A 17,249-nucleotide genomic window follows, 5' to 3' on the forward strand; every position below is an offset into this window, starting at 1 on the left:
GGAGTGTCAGTCCCGTATAGATTTATACACACAATGCCCGCTCTCCCTACAGGAGACTCTGGTTACCAAATTGACAACGGGGAAATCCGTTTCATGAAGATGCATCTCGTATACTGAATTCTGATGTAGGTACTGGACTAATGATAGAGACTCACAATGAACTGACACCTTTGGAATTCTTGTACTGGAAAGAGTAAATAGAGCTTCCTAACTATTCCTATAATAGTTACTAGTGTCTCTGATCTAAGAGTGATGAATGGAAGGATGCCCTTGCTACCCAAGGGAAATGAACTGGACAATGGAAATCTTTATGTCCGTATATGTATACATGATATATAACTAATGTTTAAACGACCTTCAGACGGATAACCGATACCCACCAGACCACATCCAAACAAGGAAAAGGAAATAGCGCGAACTAGCCTTCCTAAGTACTTTAAACATTATTTATATAACTATACAAATACAGGCGTGCATCTAACGAAGTGGAAGTATAGAAGTAAAGAAGAAAACTTTGGTAAAACCTTTGGAAACCTTTAAAAATAAGAATTTATGACCTAATACCTTTATGTAAAACAACTTTTGAAAACCGTTCATAAACACGTTTTGAATAAAATTTGATAACACATAATGAGTAAAGAAAATCATTGTTTAAAACACTGCTGTAATTGGTTTAGAAGTAAAACATACAGCGCAAGAGATAATTTGAGAAAAGACTTAATCAAGTAAAGACGTTTTAGAAAACCATCTATAGTATTATACTTGGTAAAACAGTTGAAAGTGTGATAAATCCTTGCGCATGCGGGTTATTAATCACATATGATTGATATGATAACTAGCATGTTTTAACTTGTATTCCCCCCATAAAAGCATGTAAAAACATTTAAAAGGTTAATTCAGGGGTATGCACTCACCTGACGTTGGCGTTTCAGATGAATGGACGGTATAGGATGCTAAGTGTCAAGTGGGGACTTGACCACACACGCGAATCCTATTTAACATGTAATGATACATTTAAGTATCTAATTACTCATTTAATAACTAATTAAGCAATTAAGGATGTCTTACTACATAAAAACACTTTGCTACAAGTGCTAGAAGTATCAAGGGTTGCATAGAAGGTGTGTATGGACTCACATTGGAGTTTACTCTTCAAATGATGGTCCTTATGGGTGTTTACGGTTTCAAGACCATTTCCCCCATGAGTTTACGGCTGTAAAATCATGGTAGTGGTGTCATGGGATGTATAAAGGTCTTATCTCACTCATAGAATCATGCTAGAGTCGAATCAAGGGCTAAGGAAGTGATTGGGGCTCAAAATGGACACAATATGGAGTTTATGGTCCATGGGCCACTCCTTGAGGAGTTTAAGGCCGTAAACACATGATTTTACGGTCGTAAACTCATGTTAACCCATTCCTTTTGTTGTTTGGTGGTTCTAACTCATGCATGTAAGGTTCTAGTCACTTATATGAGCATAGGAAGGTGTTAAAGGCACTTAAACACCTTGGAAAGGTGTTTACGGTTTATGAAGATGTTCTTGGGGAGTTTACTACCTTAAACACATGAGTTTACAGAAGTAAACTCGTGTTAGTCCATGAATCATGTTTTTGGTGCATCAAACGAAGGATTACAAGGCTCTAGGCACTCATGGAAGCTTTTGGAGGTGTTTGAGGGGTAGTTTAACATCTAAATAAGGGTTTATGGTCCTTGAAGATGGGTTTACGGTCTAAGGATGTTCTTAGACCGTAAACTCATGTTTACTCCCCATTTGTTCCAATTTTGGTGGTCTAATTCCTTTCATACAAGCCTCTAAGTCATTGCTAAGCATTAGAAGTGGTTTGGAAGGGTTTTTGGGCATCAAAACCCTCTTCCAAGGGGTTTACGGGTTTGGGATGCTCCCAAGATCGTAAAATTTTGTTCTTGGGATTTTTGGATGATTAAGCCACGAATTTGTAAGCTAGATAAGATAAACAACAAGCTTGGAAGGTTAACTTACTGATTTGAAGCTCGAAGGGGCGATTTTTTACCAAAACCCGATTTGTAGAGAGAGAAAGTAGAGAGAGAGAGAGTGTCTAAGGTGGGAAAAAGGTGGGAATGAAACCCACTCAACCCTTATATAGGGTGGAGTTTTATGGCCTGGTTAGGGTTCACCTGACACCAACTGCGAATGGGGTTTTTCACGACTATCGTTAATCACGGCAAATTTTAAAATTATACCGCCTTAATTTGGTTCGCTTGACGAATATTATTTAAAATATTCCAACGGATTTAAATCCGGTCAAAAATATTTTCGGGATAAATTTGGCTAATTTTTGACGTAATTAATTTCGACGTTAAAACTAACGGAAATTTTTGGGTTGTCACAAAACCTCTCAAACAATTTATGTTATGAATGTGTAATATTTAAAACATTATACTGGATGTAAACAATATCAGTTGTAATACATTAATGAATGGTGATGTTTATGTTATGATTCTTGTATATTCATTGTGATGATATTCAATTTAAGTCACGCGAGCCCTCGGACGTTTCCGCCGTCTGGTTTGGGGGTGTGACACTTGAGTATGAAGAGGATAACTCACCTTGAACTTGTCGAGCTGGAGAGATAGAATCAAAACTCCCGATCACCGCCACGAACACCACCACCTATTACTCTAATGAAACCATAACCTTCAGAACCCAAATTACCAACATACCCTCGAAATTCAACTGGTCAACTCTTGGTCAAAGTCTCAGTCCTGGTCATCTCTTGGTCAACCTTCCTGGTTGACCCTACTCGCTGAGTCAACCTAGTGACTCACCGAGTTCACTTAACTCTGAAACCCACCATACACTACGCGACGCAGTGCTTGAAACCACAGACCAACTCGCCGAGTCATATCCCAGACTCATCGAGTTCACTTGGAACTTAATCGAACCAAACCCCGACTCGACTCGCCGAGTCATCTCCAAAACTCGCCGAGTTCATACGGGTATTCCCATAATCGAAAGATATAGAGCTACTCCTTTTCTCCAAATAATAGATTTGGGTCCCTAGAGTGCATTAGCAACATAAATTTGCTACCTTTACGTGCTTTCATGTCCCATAATTCAAAAACCAAGCTAGAAAGGAACTTAACTCATGGGGGATGGATTTTGCATAGCAATTCAAATGGCTTTCTGCATATTGGATCCAAATAGAACTCAGATCTGGAGTTTCAACCTAAGATCTAACTCATGCACCAAAATCTCATTATATTATCCTCAAACAAACCCTAAAACTCCATGAAAGATGGATCTAGAAAGGAGAAGGCCAAAATAATGATTCATTACCTCCAAAACAACCTCCCACTGAAGAATAATCTGAATCTCCACAAATCTCCTTGATCCAAGCTTCTTGATCTTGAAGACCTCTTAAAAAAAATCACTTATCTAAGCTCAAAATTGCTTCCAAGGACTCTTACTCACGATTTCCGGTTTCTGGATCTCAAAAGGGTAGTGAGGGGGCGGAGGGGTGAATAATAGATCCTTTAAATAGGGTGCAAACCCTAAATCTTAGGGTTTTTCTCTTCCCAACACTTACTCGTCGATTCCAGCCGCCGACTCGGCGAGTCAAGCCACTTAATCACATGCTCTTCACACGCTTCGACTCGATGAGTTATAGCTCCAACTCGTCGAGTCCACCCTCCTATTTACACTCTACACCCCTGAACTCTTGCTTCTGAACTTCGAATGTTACAGATAGGTTGCTTTCTTTTATTGGATCCTGGATCAGAGTGTTGTGTTGCTGAGATGAGTTCATCCCTTTAGCAATTTTTCCCCTGGTGTGGTCTTGCATCTCTGTGATGGTTTCTTGATCCGTTTTTCTTGTGTTCTTTGGAGCTGCTGGTATAATTTATTGATCTTCTATGGTTCTATTTTGCTCCTTTTTAATTTCATTCTAGATGTTGGTGGGTTTTTTTTGGTTTACTGACCATTTTGCCCCTGTTTGGCGTTTTTCAAGGCTGAGAGAATAAGGCTCGGTTCTATTTAAAAAAAAGGGTCATATGATAACCACATAATTCATGCTTTATATTTAGATAGAACTCGGTTGTGTTCTAAAAACCGAGTCACAAAACCCTACAACTAAAAGGCCCGATTGTTTTAAGAGGAACTGAGTTCTTTAAGTATACTATAGAGCCCAGTTTTTTTTGCTTGAAGCCGAGTCATATGGTACTCTCCTTTATCAAACGCGGTTTTTGCATAATATAACCCGGTTTTTTTCGAAATCGGCTCCTATTAAGCGAGTCTTATTTGCCTTTTTGTAATAGTGAATCAAATTTAATTAATGTGGCTAAAGGTTTAATAGTAACCACACTTAAGATACTCCATGTGGCTATAAAAATTTACCGCCATGTTTTAATTTGTTCTGTCATTAAAATATATACAATGGTCAGTTTACAACAATTTTGTTATGTAGCTAAAGGGTGAACAGTAGCCATGATAGAAACTCAGTATATATCTACTAGTGTTTTGTAGCCATATTTTGATTAAACATATGTAACTAAAACTGAAACAATATAATGTTAAAATTTGGTGTCATAAAGATACAACATGTGGAAAATACTGTGGATAACCTATTGACCATTGTACAAATTCTGACACTACTTAGCCCCTATGGTCATGGAGGTTCATTTGCAGTGACTCCAAGACGCGTCATAGCCTCATGTTCACAACGGGGGATTAGTCGGTGCATGAAAGCTAGTCCGGAAATCCTCTTTAGGGAAGTTCCCTTTTCCAAAAAAAGGTGACATCCTATAATTTAGGGCTAATATTGTAAACGACCAATTCACCATGAATCTCGTTGTAACTTGACTTATTGAGTTTTAGTGTATTTTAAGTAAAATAAATAAGTTCATTTCAACTACTCTATGATACATGTTGATATCATACCACCAAATGTATAAAATCTCAAACGAAACAAATAGCACAAACTATAACCTTAGTAATACGTCTGAAAAATTGAAAACTCGTAATAAGCAGTTTTGAGTGAAACAATTATTCTAGGATCATAGTATATGTTACTTTGTTTCCAAAAAATATAAAGAGTGTCCAAAATGGAGTTCGTATGCAAAAGATGTGACAATTTTTAGAAAACAGACAGTAAAACACTAGCTTCCTTTAATCACATAAAACTGAATCGACCCATTGAGACATTTACACACCTCCGATGGAAATTTTGAGAGCGATTTTGGACTTAGGCTATAGCCTAATATTTAATTTCATACTCAAAATATTTTTAGTAAAAAACCCACGGAAATTGAAAAATCAAGCGTTACGGGCTATTTGTGACAACCCGAAACTTCTATCCTATGTAATTGATCCGTGTATCGGTATTTAAACTTGAATTCATCATCTTTTAACGAATTTTGTGGGTCCATATGGGTGCTCTAGGCTTAGTATAACCTAGATATAAGTCTTGGGATGGGTTACAAAGTTAATAGCATCACATAAATCAGGCCAAACACACCAAAGAAGGTGTGTGCGGCCAGCCAGCCGCACACCCAACCGCAAACACCCTCCAGCCTCACACCCAACCCTATATATTGGAGAAGACCCCCTTCATTCAAACTTTTCTTCTCTTGAATGCACCTTTTCTCTCTCTCTACTTTCTCTCTCTAGAATCATCAACCAAGAACACTTTAAAGGCCTAAAAAACGTGATCTACTCCATCATCTAGTTGGTTATAGTGGTAAGACACTTGAACCTAAGATTAAAACTCATAATGTTCTTCGTGTTCTTCATCCCTTGAAGGAGTGCGGCCGCACACCTTCATCAGGTGGCAGCATACACTCAAATCATCCTCCAAAGTGAGGGTATGGCCTCTATAATCGATCCAAGACCTAGTTTAACACTTGAAACCCCTCAAAAATCGACATTTGGGCTCAAACAAGGAGTGTACGGCTGCACACTCTTATGTATGGCCACACACACACCCTGTATGGCCGCACACTCTTGTGTGCAGCTTCACACACAAGTCTGGCCTCATTCCCTAGCCGCACACTCACTTTTATGGCCGTACACCCCTCTAATACCCATATTTGGCCTTAAACTTGCAAAGATCACTAAGTATGGGACATGGGACACTTAGTCTTAGTGATTCCAAGCCCTTAGGGTGATCTCCCATCATGTTTAGTCACAAAACACCCTAGCTCTAAACTCACATATGTGTCAGCATATGAATACTAGGGACCACTTGCGTTCAAGGCATTCGTTGACACTCAGCACTCATATCGATCGCACACTCGAATCCTACGTTAAACATTAAATTCATACCCCTACACCTTTTTCCGTGTTTTCATGTTTTCACCGGGGGGGGGGGGGGGGGAATACAAGCAAAAGTACAAGGGAATTTGTACTCAAAAACTTATTATTATCTCGTATGAAATGTTTACTTGTTCTGTATGCTTTTTACACCGAAAACCGTTTTACCAACCAACTATGAACTTAACTGTTGATTTGGTTTTCAAAACTAAAACAAGAAAACTTGTGAAACTCATTATAAAATGTTATATTTTATATTTCACACGGGATTTATGACATTTATGAAACGACATTTTCCATATTATTACTTAAAAATCCGTTATTGTTTCGGTTGGAGACACGTCCTTGGTAACACTCCAAGGGTAAGAGAGTGTAGGACTATCCCAGTAACCAGAATCTCCTGGAGGGAGAATGTGACTTCTGTATATAGATCTATACGGGGATGACTACCCCACACCTTTCTGCTAGCTATAGTGGGACCGGCAGGTCTACGGGTGACAAAAGTCATAAATTGATACTGGCCTTGTTTCGAGTCATATCTAGTCTATCGTATGGTTATAGAACTTGCAACTTAGATAATGGAGATTTATTTTTAGTAATAATGAACCTAGTGAACTAACCTCAAAGTAATAACTGTTTTGATTACTAGAGGGTATCGGTAATACCCTTAGGTATTAGTTCACTACCTACTGATTAGTTTTATATGCATGTTAAAACTAATGTACCTTTCAAGGATAACCGAGATTTCAGGGAAACTTCACTTAACAATACAAGTATGGTAGATACTTGTACACCTCATTACGGGTCGATAACTAACCACCAACTTTAAGGAAAACAAGGGTTTTTCCTGGGATAACTTAACTTTTCATAAACAGGTTGTTTAACAAACGGTTAACTAAACTTCTTTCATAAAAAAATATGGGATTTTCTTGGGAAACAACTTTTCATAAAATCAAAGGAACATTTTCTTTCACCAGAAACAAACCGCTTATGAACTCACCAGCTTTATGCTGATATTTTAAAACTACTTGCATTCTCAGGTTCTCGTTAGACAGGTATCCCGTTTACTTTTGGAGAAGTCAGAGCGTATAGAAGTCTCGTATGTTCTTTTGTTCATACTGTCATCTATATAAAACATGTATTACTTTGTTTCCAAACGAATGTAAATATTCTTATGTTATGTAATGGTTGTGTTTACTATGCTTGTTATGTACATTGGTTGTGATACTATACATGACGTCCCCACCCCCAGACGTTTCCGCCGTTGTTTTCCTGACGGTCCGGGGGTGTGACACTATTTAGGCACGAAACTTAAATGCGATTTCCCAGAGTTCCATAACTTGAAAAAATAGTCCGTTTGAGTTTTTGAAATCTTCTAATCAAATTCAATTTGTGGCCATGTTCGAACAAAATTCTTGACATTCGGATCCCGATAGACCTGATTATGTATACTTTTGAGCATTTAATAAGGGTGTAACCTTTAGGTGGAACCCATTAGACTTTGAAGGAGAAAATTTCAAGCTTTTCATTCTTACTTCCCTCTCACGTGACCATCCCCTTCCCTCTTACCCTCTTACTTACATTCCATTTCAAAAAGGTATAAGGCATGACCTTTGATTTGACTTGAAGACTACTGACTTCTTGGACATGAGAGTACCTCGATGAACTATAAATAGAGGCATTGCCACTCTATCTTCATCACAAACACCAGCTCCCCAACCTCTCTCTTATCCTTGGTCTCAACATCTCTTAAAACCTCTACCTCTCTCTCTCTCTGTATGTATGTATATATATATATATATATATTCTCTATCTCTCTCTCTCTCTCTCTCTCTCTTAGTAATACACACACACACACCCCACCATATACTACTAATTCCATCACCCTATACCACTCTTATAACCTCTCCCTTAAACACGAATATCATGTCATCCCTCACTTTCATTGAGATTAACTTGAAAATGGAGAAGAGTACCGAAAACTGATGGGTTTTGGTCATAAGACATCTTATGTGCTCATACAAACCCTAATGCTTGGATCTAGGTTTCTCTATTGTACATGCTTTGAATCCAAGACTATAAACCCTAATTCTAGCATATGGAAATCAATATTAACATATAATTAGGTTTAAGATATTACCTTGATTGTTATGTAGCAATAAGAATCCCAATTCCTCCTTGAATTGACTTTGGAAGGCTTAGAGTCACAAGTGTCACTCCTCTAATGGCTTACAAACACCAAGAGCAAATGGAGAAGGTATAAAGAGAGAGGAGAGGTGTTAGAATTCGTCCCTAGGACTTCTTGGGAAGGGTTAGACGAATTCATGAGCCTTAGGGGTCTTTATATAGGGTTGGGATTAGGGTTTCAGTCCTTATCCTTATCTAGTTACTTGCCCATCAAGCAACCATAGGATAAACCTTGAAAACCCCTATCTCTTGGACCTTGGACGATTTTAAGGATATCCTTATCCTTGAATTCGTCCATCCTTTAACAAGGATAACCATTGCCCTATTTTGCAACTATCACATAATTACAATTCAGCCCCTCTAGTTTAATTAATTACACTTGATCACAAAATTAATTCTTAATTAATTATTGACCAATATTAATTAAACAAATATGATTTCTCCTTTAATATATTACTCTTATAACATATTAATAAATCATAATAACCTCTCTCTCTTTATTTATTTCTCCAATCAAGTTGCTTTGGTGAAGGCAACCCAAAAGGACCATGCACCATCGGGTCAAGTACATACCAAAATAGTTATGGACTTAGACACTAATCCAACAAAAACAACATGCCAACTTCGGATCCTGCACACTTCAGATCCTGCTGACTTCAGATTTTCTCCCAACATTGAATCCTTCAGCTTCGGATCTTGCTAACTTCAAAATTTTTGCCAACTTCAGATCCTGCAGCTTCGAATCTTGCTAACTCCAGATTTTCTCCTGAACTTTAGATCCTACTGACTTCAAATTTTTTCCAGTAACGCCTCGATTTTCAGGTATTGGTTTTTGTGAGAATTTTATTGATTTCAAGGTCTACCCGACGAGTTGGATGTCCTACTCATCGAGTAGCAGCGGGTTGGTCCGCGTGTTTTAGTGATCTACTTGCTGAGTCCAAGAAGGGACTCGACGTGTAGGAGCTGGCAGATGAAATCCTAAATCCTGGGGTTTTGCACCCTATTTAAAGGATCATCGGCCTTTCCCAGCTTCCCCTTTATAGCTTCTTGGCACCCTTAAACCCTAAATCGTGTGTGTGTGTTTCTTTGTTGTGATAGAGATATGAAGAGAGATCTTGGTGAGGTACACTTGGGGAAAACAAGTAATTGAAGCTAGGAACTCGTGGGAAGCAAGGATATACTTCAGTTGACACTCTCTGGAAGGTATTAAGTTGTCTCTTTGGCTCATCTTATCTTTAATCCCTTTTTGGGTGGGTTTTAGGAAAATCTTTTGTGTTTGAACTAAGATCTGAAGCTGAAACTTTAGATCTGGACTCCCTTTGGTCTCTAGATCCATCAAGGTAATAGTTTTGGCAAGTATGCGCCTTCCCTCAAGTGTTGGACTTCATGTCAAGCATAGTTTTGTCATTTTAGGGCCTTAAAGCTTTACATGCACGTAAAGTTTGCAACTCTACGTGATAAACAGGCTTTGGAAGATTAGAACTTCAATCTGGAGCCTTTGCATGGCTTAAAAAACATCTGTATGGATGAAGGATTGAAGGGACTCGGCGAGTCACATGGTCGACTCGAAGAGTCATATGAAGATGGTCCTGAACTCGACGAGTTGGACGAACAACTCAACGAGTCCGATGAAGATTGTCGTAGACTCGGCGAGTCAGTGGAGTGACTCGACAAGTCGGTTAAGGTTTTTCCCAACCGTTGGATGCGTGTGAACTTGTCGAGTTGCAAGGGGAAAACCAGACGAGTAACCAAGGAGCTTCGACCGTGTTATGTAAGAACTCGGTGAGTGGCCGGTTGCACTCGACGAGTTCAGGTCAACATGGATTGTTAACCCTCGCTTTTGACTTTGACTTTAATCAAGGTTTGAACAGTTGACTTTTGGGGGCATCTGGGAATTTATGAATCTTGTGATGTGTTAGGTATAGGTGGTGAAGTTCGCGGCGGTGATTCGATAGTTGAACTTTCTATTTGCAGTTGACAGTTGCAAGGTGAGTTACCTCACTATACTAAGGGGTCTAAGGCACTAAGGCCAGCCCATTGGATATGTTATCCTAACAGTGTTTGTATGTTAAGTATGAAGTTAGTGTTGCATGCTAGTGGTTATGCCAGTTAGGTAGATCTATAGGACTACCTGTGTTTGTTATATGATTATCCGCATGCTCAATGGTTATGTTATATGTTGATATGTTATGTGGGATGGGTTGATGTGAGATTGCTCCGTGCGGTAACTAACAAACCCGGGAGCATTCCAGTTACGAGCTAAGGAATCTCGTAGTGTGGGCTCGATGGCGAGCCAGATGTGAGCTGTGGTCCCATGAGGCAATCAAGACTCACACTATGGGCCCGGGGGTAATCCAGTCTGTAAAGTTGTGGACCCGTTACATGTTGTTTAGTTTGTTATGCTATGATATTGCTGTCATGGTTATATGGATTGTATGTGTATCAGTATCTTGGGGCAACTCACTAAGCTTTCGGGCTTATAGTTTTAGTTTATTGTTTTAGGTACATCCGGGATCGCGGCAAGGCGAAAGCATGATCGTACAGCTCCTCCTGTTTTGTTTATGGTTCTAGGAAAACTCTGATATTAGACTATTTTAAAAACAAATTTGTAATAACTGTTTTTTTTAAATGTTTTGAAAATTTTTAAATTGGCTTGAATTTTTTGGATGTTACATTTCCCCACTTCAAAACCTGCAATTTCGGATTCTCAATACCTTCAGAACTTCTACCTACTTCGGACCTCAACCAACTTCGTATCTTTCTCCACTTCGGGATTCCAACAAGAATCGAAACTTCTGCACCTTGGAAATTTTCTAACTTTGAATGTCTCCATCATCATAAAAGGCTTTTATTGTATCTCCTTTCATCAAAATTAAGCTATTCTCGGAAAGTAAAATTCACAACAACACATCCCGGTTCTTGCATCCGATACCCAAAAACAACTTGGTAACCGCACATTAATGTGAGTATTACCACCCCACTTTTTCATATTTTCGAAGGGGAATACATGTACTACATGTACTATAGTGTGTGTATATATATATATATATATATATATATATATATATATATATATATATATATATATCATACTAACTTATAATGCATACATAATAGACCAAATGTTTTAAGACTAAAGTCTTAAAAACAAAGAGGAGAATTGTTGGCCATTAGATTTTATTTGAAAGGGTTAGATTAAAAATTGATAATCCCTGTGCTTAAAAACCAACCACTAAAAATCAAGTAGCTTTAATATATAAACCGGTGGTGGAATACACTTTTTGAATAACTCTCCCAAAGTCTCTAAAGAATCCGGTCTTGTCTAACTTACCGCCGTTTATCCTCTACTGCCATCACCATCCACATACAAATCGGAAGTTTTGTAAAGATCTGTGTTCACCATCCACACAGACATTCATTTAAACCTACCAGTGTTAGAGCCTCTTCTATTTGATGCAACCTCTCCGCCACTAACGCCATCAAGACCCACCACCCTTCTTCTGCCGCCGTGTCCACTTTATGCCACAGTTTCTTCATTCCACACCAGCACCTTTACCACCATTAAGTTAAGAAGGCACCCGTTTTTCTTTTTAGCGTTTTTAGGTCTTGAAACAAATATGTTTAGTTCCATCAGTCGAAAACCATGAAGCTGATAATCATTCTTTGGTATTTTCAAATACAAATATGAGCCTCAAGATTTAAGATTATCCTCATCTTCAGTTACCAGGGATTCCATTTCAATTTGTATTATATTTGTGTTTTTGATAATGTTTTTGATATCGTTTTTTTTTTTTTTTTTTTTTTTTTTTTTTTTTTTTTTGCTGAAAATTGAGTGTATGTCGTTTTTTATTTTCTTTTGTTATGGAAGATGGACCATTATTTTTATAAATAGTTGATTAGCTGCATGGTGATCGAGTATGGTTAATTTGTTTTTTATTCAGGTAGAAGAGAATAGTTAATTTTCTGCAATGTTTGAATATTATTTACTTTTTATAATGTATTGTCATGTTGTTTGTAAAATTATTAGTCGAATGCTTGTGTATAGTATTTCTATTGTATCGGAAAAACCTTTTTACATATCCCCCTTTTATCCACCGGTTTACCAAAATTCATCCTTAAGATTGGTTTTAATTTCTTTCTTTAAGTGTACAGATTAAATTTTAAGGGAGATGGATCTATATAGGAAAAAATGTAATTACAATGATTTTATAAGTAATTTAGCTTGAAACTTTTGTTGATAAATGATAAAATTAAATATATTAAAACAAAATAAAGTTAACAAAATAACAATTAATTAATAATAAAGTAAATAAATATGACATATTACTAATTTATTTTTTTGATTGTTTTTATTGATGTGACCATGAAAAAAGATCGTGTTTTCGTCACCATCAGTTGCCCATTTAATCCGAGATTTTTGTCTCAGATCAAAAGATTTGAATTTTTCAATCTCTATGATTGATTTGTACCCCGAGGTTCTATCTTCCAACTCCCGGACTGTTAACTGTCGCGACTCAACTTCATGGTCCAGGAATTCCACCAATTTCTTGAGTCTCTGTAGTTCCTTTTCTTCCTTTGGATAATCAGATGCTCTCCATTTTTTCAGTCCATTTTTAATATGTTTAAGCTTCGCCGCCAAGTACGGATCGGGTGTACCATAGCCCACAAAATTATTCCAGTTAGAGATGAAAGTCTTTTCGAATCCTTCCCTAAGCATCCAAGAATTGAAAAACCTGAATGGAGATGGACCAAAGTCCTTACTTGAAATAGATAGGCGGATAGGGAAATGGTCGGAAATTTCCCTTGGAAGAGCAGTAACGGAGATATAAGGAAATAGATTAAGGGAAGTAGGACAAACCAGGAACCGATCAAGCTTACTTAACTTGAGGTCTGAATTACGAAAACAGGTGAACCTGTGACCCCCCATTTTCAAATCCCTAAGCCCAATCTCTTGTATGAAATTATTGAAATCTCTTGCAGTTCTTTGGCAGAAATTGGAATTGAATCTTTCTCCCCTGTGCCTCACAGCATTGAAGTCTCCCATCATAATCCAAATGCCATTTTTAGTGTTTTTAATTTCAGTTAGCTCCTTCCATAATGATGCCTTTTCATTAATCGGTTGTGGCCCATAAATATTTGCAAAGATCATAGGTTCACTAATGCCCTCCCATATCCCAATATTGATAATATAATGCCTAGAGGTAATAACCTCGTTAGAGGTAAACACGTTCCTGTCCCACATATTCTGGAGACCCCCCGACCTCCCAGATGCATTGACTCGATTAACACCAAATTCGTCATCACCCCAACACGAGCGTACATCAATATTTTCAGCCACCATTAGGTGGGTTTCTTGGATTGCTAAGAAAGAAATTTTATGCCTCATCTTGAGCCTTATGACCCAATCCACCTTATAATTCTCACCCAATCCCCTTATGTTTATTGAGAGAAAATTCATTTTAACGTTGTATCCTCACCTGATACCCTAAGGATTTCAGCCAACAATTTGTTTCTGGCATCAATCTCGAAGCCGACCATAGCTCCAACTTCTACAGTGGCCTCAATCTCGCTTATACTCGGAATTGTGTTGCACTCTAACAAACTTGATGAAGTAAGGGGGTTCTGATCCGAGTGAGGGGGCTCAGTACCCGAGAGGTTGCCGCTTTCCTTAACAAACAAAGTACGTACAGGGAATTTTGTGGTATCTATGGTCGGAGAAAGTTCAAGAGTATGAAAAGAAAGTGATCCATTGGATATCGTGGGATAAGGTAACAGCATTAAAGGAATCTGGTGGGTTAGGTGTCGGTACAATAAAAGCACTAAACGTCTCTCTAATAACAAAGTGGCGGTGGAGGTTAAGAACCAAGCAGGATCAGTTATGGGCTGCTGTGATAACAAGTGTGCACAATCTAAGGTCGAAACCTGATGACTGTTACTCTAAAAAGTCGTTACCTAGGGTATGGAATAACATCGCTAGAATTGGAAATGACCTAAAGAAAAAGAATATCCAAGTTCAAACTGTGTTAGACAAATGAATAGTAAATAATGGTGTTATATGGAGATGTGGGCTCACCCCGGATGGCTCTTTCACAGTAAATGCTCTTAGATCAAGATGGGACTACCGGACTCCATTAACCAACATAAATTTCCACTGGGTAAAAGAAATCCCACTCAAAGTCTCTTGCTTTATTTGGAGAGCAAAATGGGGCAGAATCCCAATAGCTAAGGAGTTAGGAAAAAGAGGGGTTAACATGGAAAATTTAACTTGCCATATGTGCAATGTGAAGGAAGAAACCGCTGATCATATTCTTGTAGATTGTGCTTATGCAAAGAAAGTCATGGATGGAGTAATGAGATGGTACAAGGTGCATACTCACATGGAAGATCTCCAAGCGGTGTCAGATGTTTTGAACCTTGCCAATAAATGGGGAACGTGTACTAAAAAGCGGAAGATATTTCTGGCAATCTGTTATTCTATACTATGGAGAATCTGGATAGCAAGGAATGAAAACGTCTTCAAAAGGAACCGGCTACCACCCGAAAAAGTTATTGAATATGTCAAATCAATAACATTTCTTTGGGTAAAGAACAGGGGAACCAAGATGAATTTAATTTGGACAAATTGGTCTCAATGCCCTTTTTTCTTTTAGTTGTTCGTCTTTTTTATTCTCTGTCTGTTTCTTTTTATTGCCACTGATATGTGGCTGCAACTTAGTTTTCCACGTTTTCTTTTTCTTTTATATATAAGTTTATTTGCCGGTTCAAAAAAAAAGAAAAACATATTACTAATTTATGTGTGGGTCCTACTAATTGGACCACAAATTTTCTTAGAAGACCTCTCTCATAATGATTTTTCAAGTATAAATATACTTTTACCTATTTCCACAGCCAAAATTAAATTTCCAAGAAGTTATACTCATTAATTAAAAGTTATACTCATTAATTAAAAGTAACAAACATACAATTAAAAACAAAAGTCAAATATTATAAAAAAAAGGAACCTATGCGTTTATTTTCGTGTGCTCTTTTTTTTTTTCATTTCTTTATATTAGTTAAGTATTTATGATTTATCGGCGAAATCTCATCCTTTATATTTCGTTTCTCCCTCATGCAAATTATTTTTATTTTATATTTTCCTACTAATTAATATACGACATCTATTATTATTCTATATGATATATTTATATATAAAGATAATCATAAAATACAAATATATAGAAGATGATATATTAGTCACGTTATTTTTTTTTTCAAATATCAAAACATTATCATAGCAATTAGGTCTATTAAAAACTATAATATAACTTTAAATAAAAATATAATATTTTTCTTAAACATGATATTTCAAATATATTCATATTAGCCGCTTGCATTTTTTCAATTTCAACTCAAATACTTGATGAAACTTATTATATTATTTTTCTAAGATTTCACAATTAAAAAATATTTTCATTATTCTGATATTTAATGTGCATAGAGGTTTTAGATAAAGCTAAAAAAATAATATTAAACATTTAATAACTAAAAGCCACAAAAATAAACCTAAGACTACATCTCAAATAGAGAAACTGAGCTAGCCAAATGATCCTGGTGCGTATAAAGAATTAACCTAATTTCTTCAGTTTCTTATTAACATAATTGCAACATAGTATACATTCTCAAAAGGATATTCGAAATTACACAATGCATTTTACAACATAAACGACGCATGACTTTAAACAACCAAATCCATCAACATATATACACATTTTTCTATAAATTAAATCCAAACAAATACCGAACAGAACCGAAGTAAAACAAAAATAATTATAACTTTAGATTTGGGCTTAAAACCATTATAAACCTTTTTTTTTTTTTTTTTTTTTTTTGTGAGTAAAAGCCTTTTCGCAAGCCAGGTGATGATTTTTGTTGTATTACAAAAATCATCATTTTTATCATATTATAAAAATAATATTATTTTTTAATATTTAAATTTTTTTAAAAAATAAAGATTTATTTGGATGTTCACTACCTAATACACACACTCACATCGTTGGAAAACACGGTCTGAAAAGACACAAGTATACACCAATCTGAAACGAAAATTCACACACACCAAAAAATCGCATTCTTCCCACCGCTAGAAGCTGCCGGGAAAATAAAGAGAGAATGAGGAAGACAGAGGTGGTGAGTCAACAGTTGGGGTTGCCGACGGCGGCGGCGAATGGGTGGCTTTCGTGGTCCGACAAGGCGACGACACACACACCAAAAAATCCAATTGTACCTCTAGAATTTTATGTACGAATATATTAGAATTATTTTTATGTACGAATACATTTAATTATTTTGATATGTATTTACATTGGAATTTTATTTTATTATTGTTATAGGGTATTTGAAGTCATTTATTATTATACTTTCATATAAAAATTATTTTAATTAATTGCATAAAAAACAGAAAAAGTAATTAAATTTTTTTATTTTAAATATTTTATTTTATAGATTTGAAATTAATAAATATATTTTTATTTTAATATTTTTTTATAAAGTTGATATTTTTTTTTCTATAAACAAATCTTTATATTGAACCATTTTATTATATAATGATTAGTTTTATTTAAAGTAAAAATATAAAGTAATCATGAAGGTATAATTTTATGTAGTGATAATTAATAAAAAGATAATTATTTTGTAATGATTAGTTTATTTTAGGAAAAAAGTTATAGTAATTATTATGGGGTTTTGTAAAGATTAGTTTATTTTAGGAAAAAAGTTAGAGTAATGATTAGAGGTTTTT

General features: G+C 36.3%; 1 protein-coding gene across 1 annotated transcript; it reads right to left on the reverse strand.

The window, feature by feature from the left end:
• Positions 1 to 11,712: 11,712 nt before the first annotated feature.
• On the reverse strand, positions 11,713 to 13,814 carry LOC145060587 (uncharacterized). The gene is made up of 3 exons (XM_079008239.1): positions 12,943 to 13,814; positions 11,903 to 12,023; positions 11,713 to 11,817 (listed from the first exon to the last, which is right to left on the reverse strand). Exons 1-3 carry the CDS (start codon positions 13,812 to 13,814, stop codon positions 11,713 to 11,715), a joined length of 1,098 nt encoding a protein of 365 aa, XP_078864365.1.
• Between the last annotated feature and the right edge of the window lie 3,435 nt (positions 13,815 to 17,249).

Source organism: Lactuca serriola, chromosome 1 (assembly GCF_051521515.1).
Source record: "Lactuca serriola cultivar US96UC23 chromosome 1, Lser_US96UC23_V15, whole genome shotgun sequence".
In the NCBI taxonomy this organism is placed as follows: Eukaryota; Viridiplantae; Streptophyta; class Magnoliopsida; order Asterales; family Asteraceae; genus Lactuca; species Lactuca serriola.

Bases quoted from the DNA above. Each gene is read 5' to 3' on its own strand.
- LOC145060587 (XM_079008239.1), bottom strand. From the start codon at position 13,814: ATGGTGGCTGAAAATATTGATGTACGCTCGTGTTGGGGTGATGACGAA. The intron at 12,024-12,942 runs GTACAAATCAAT...ATGGTGGTAAAG, and splicing joins TTGGAAGATAGAACCTCGGG to GTGCTGGTGTGGAATGAAGA. The intron at 11,818-11,902 runs GTAGGTTTAAAT...TGATGGCAGTAG, and splicing joins TAGAAGAGGCTCTAACACTG to AGGATAAACGGCGGTAAGTT.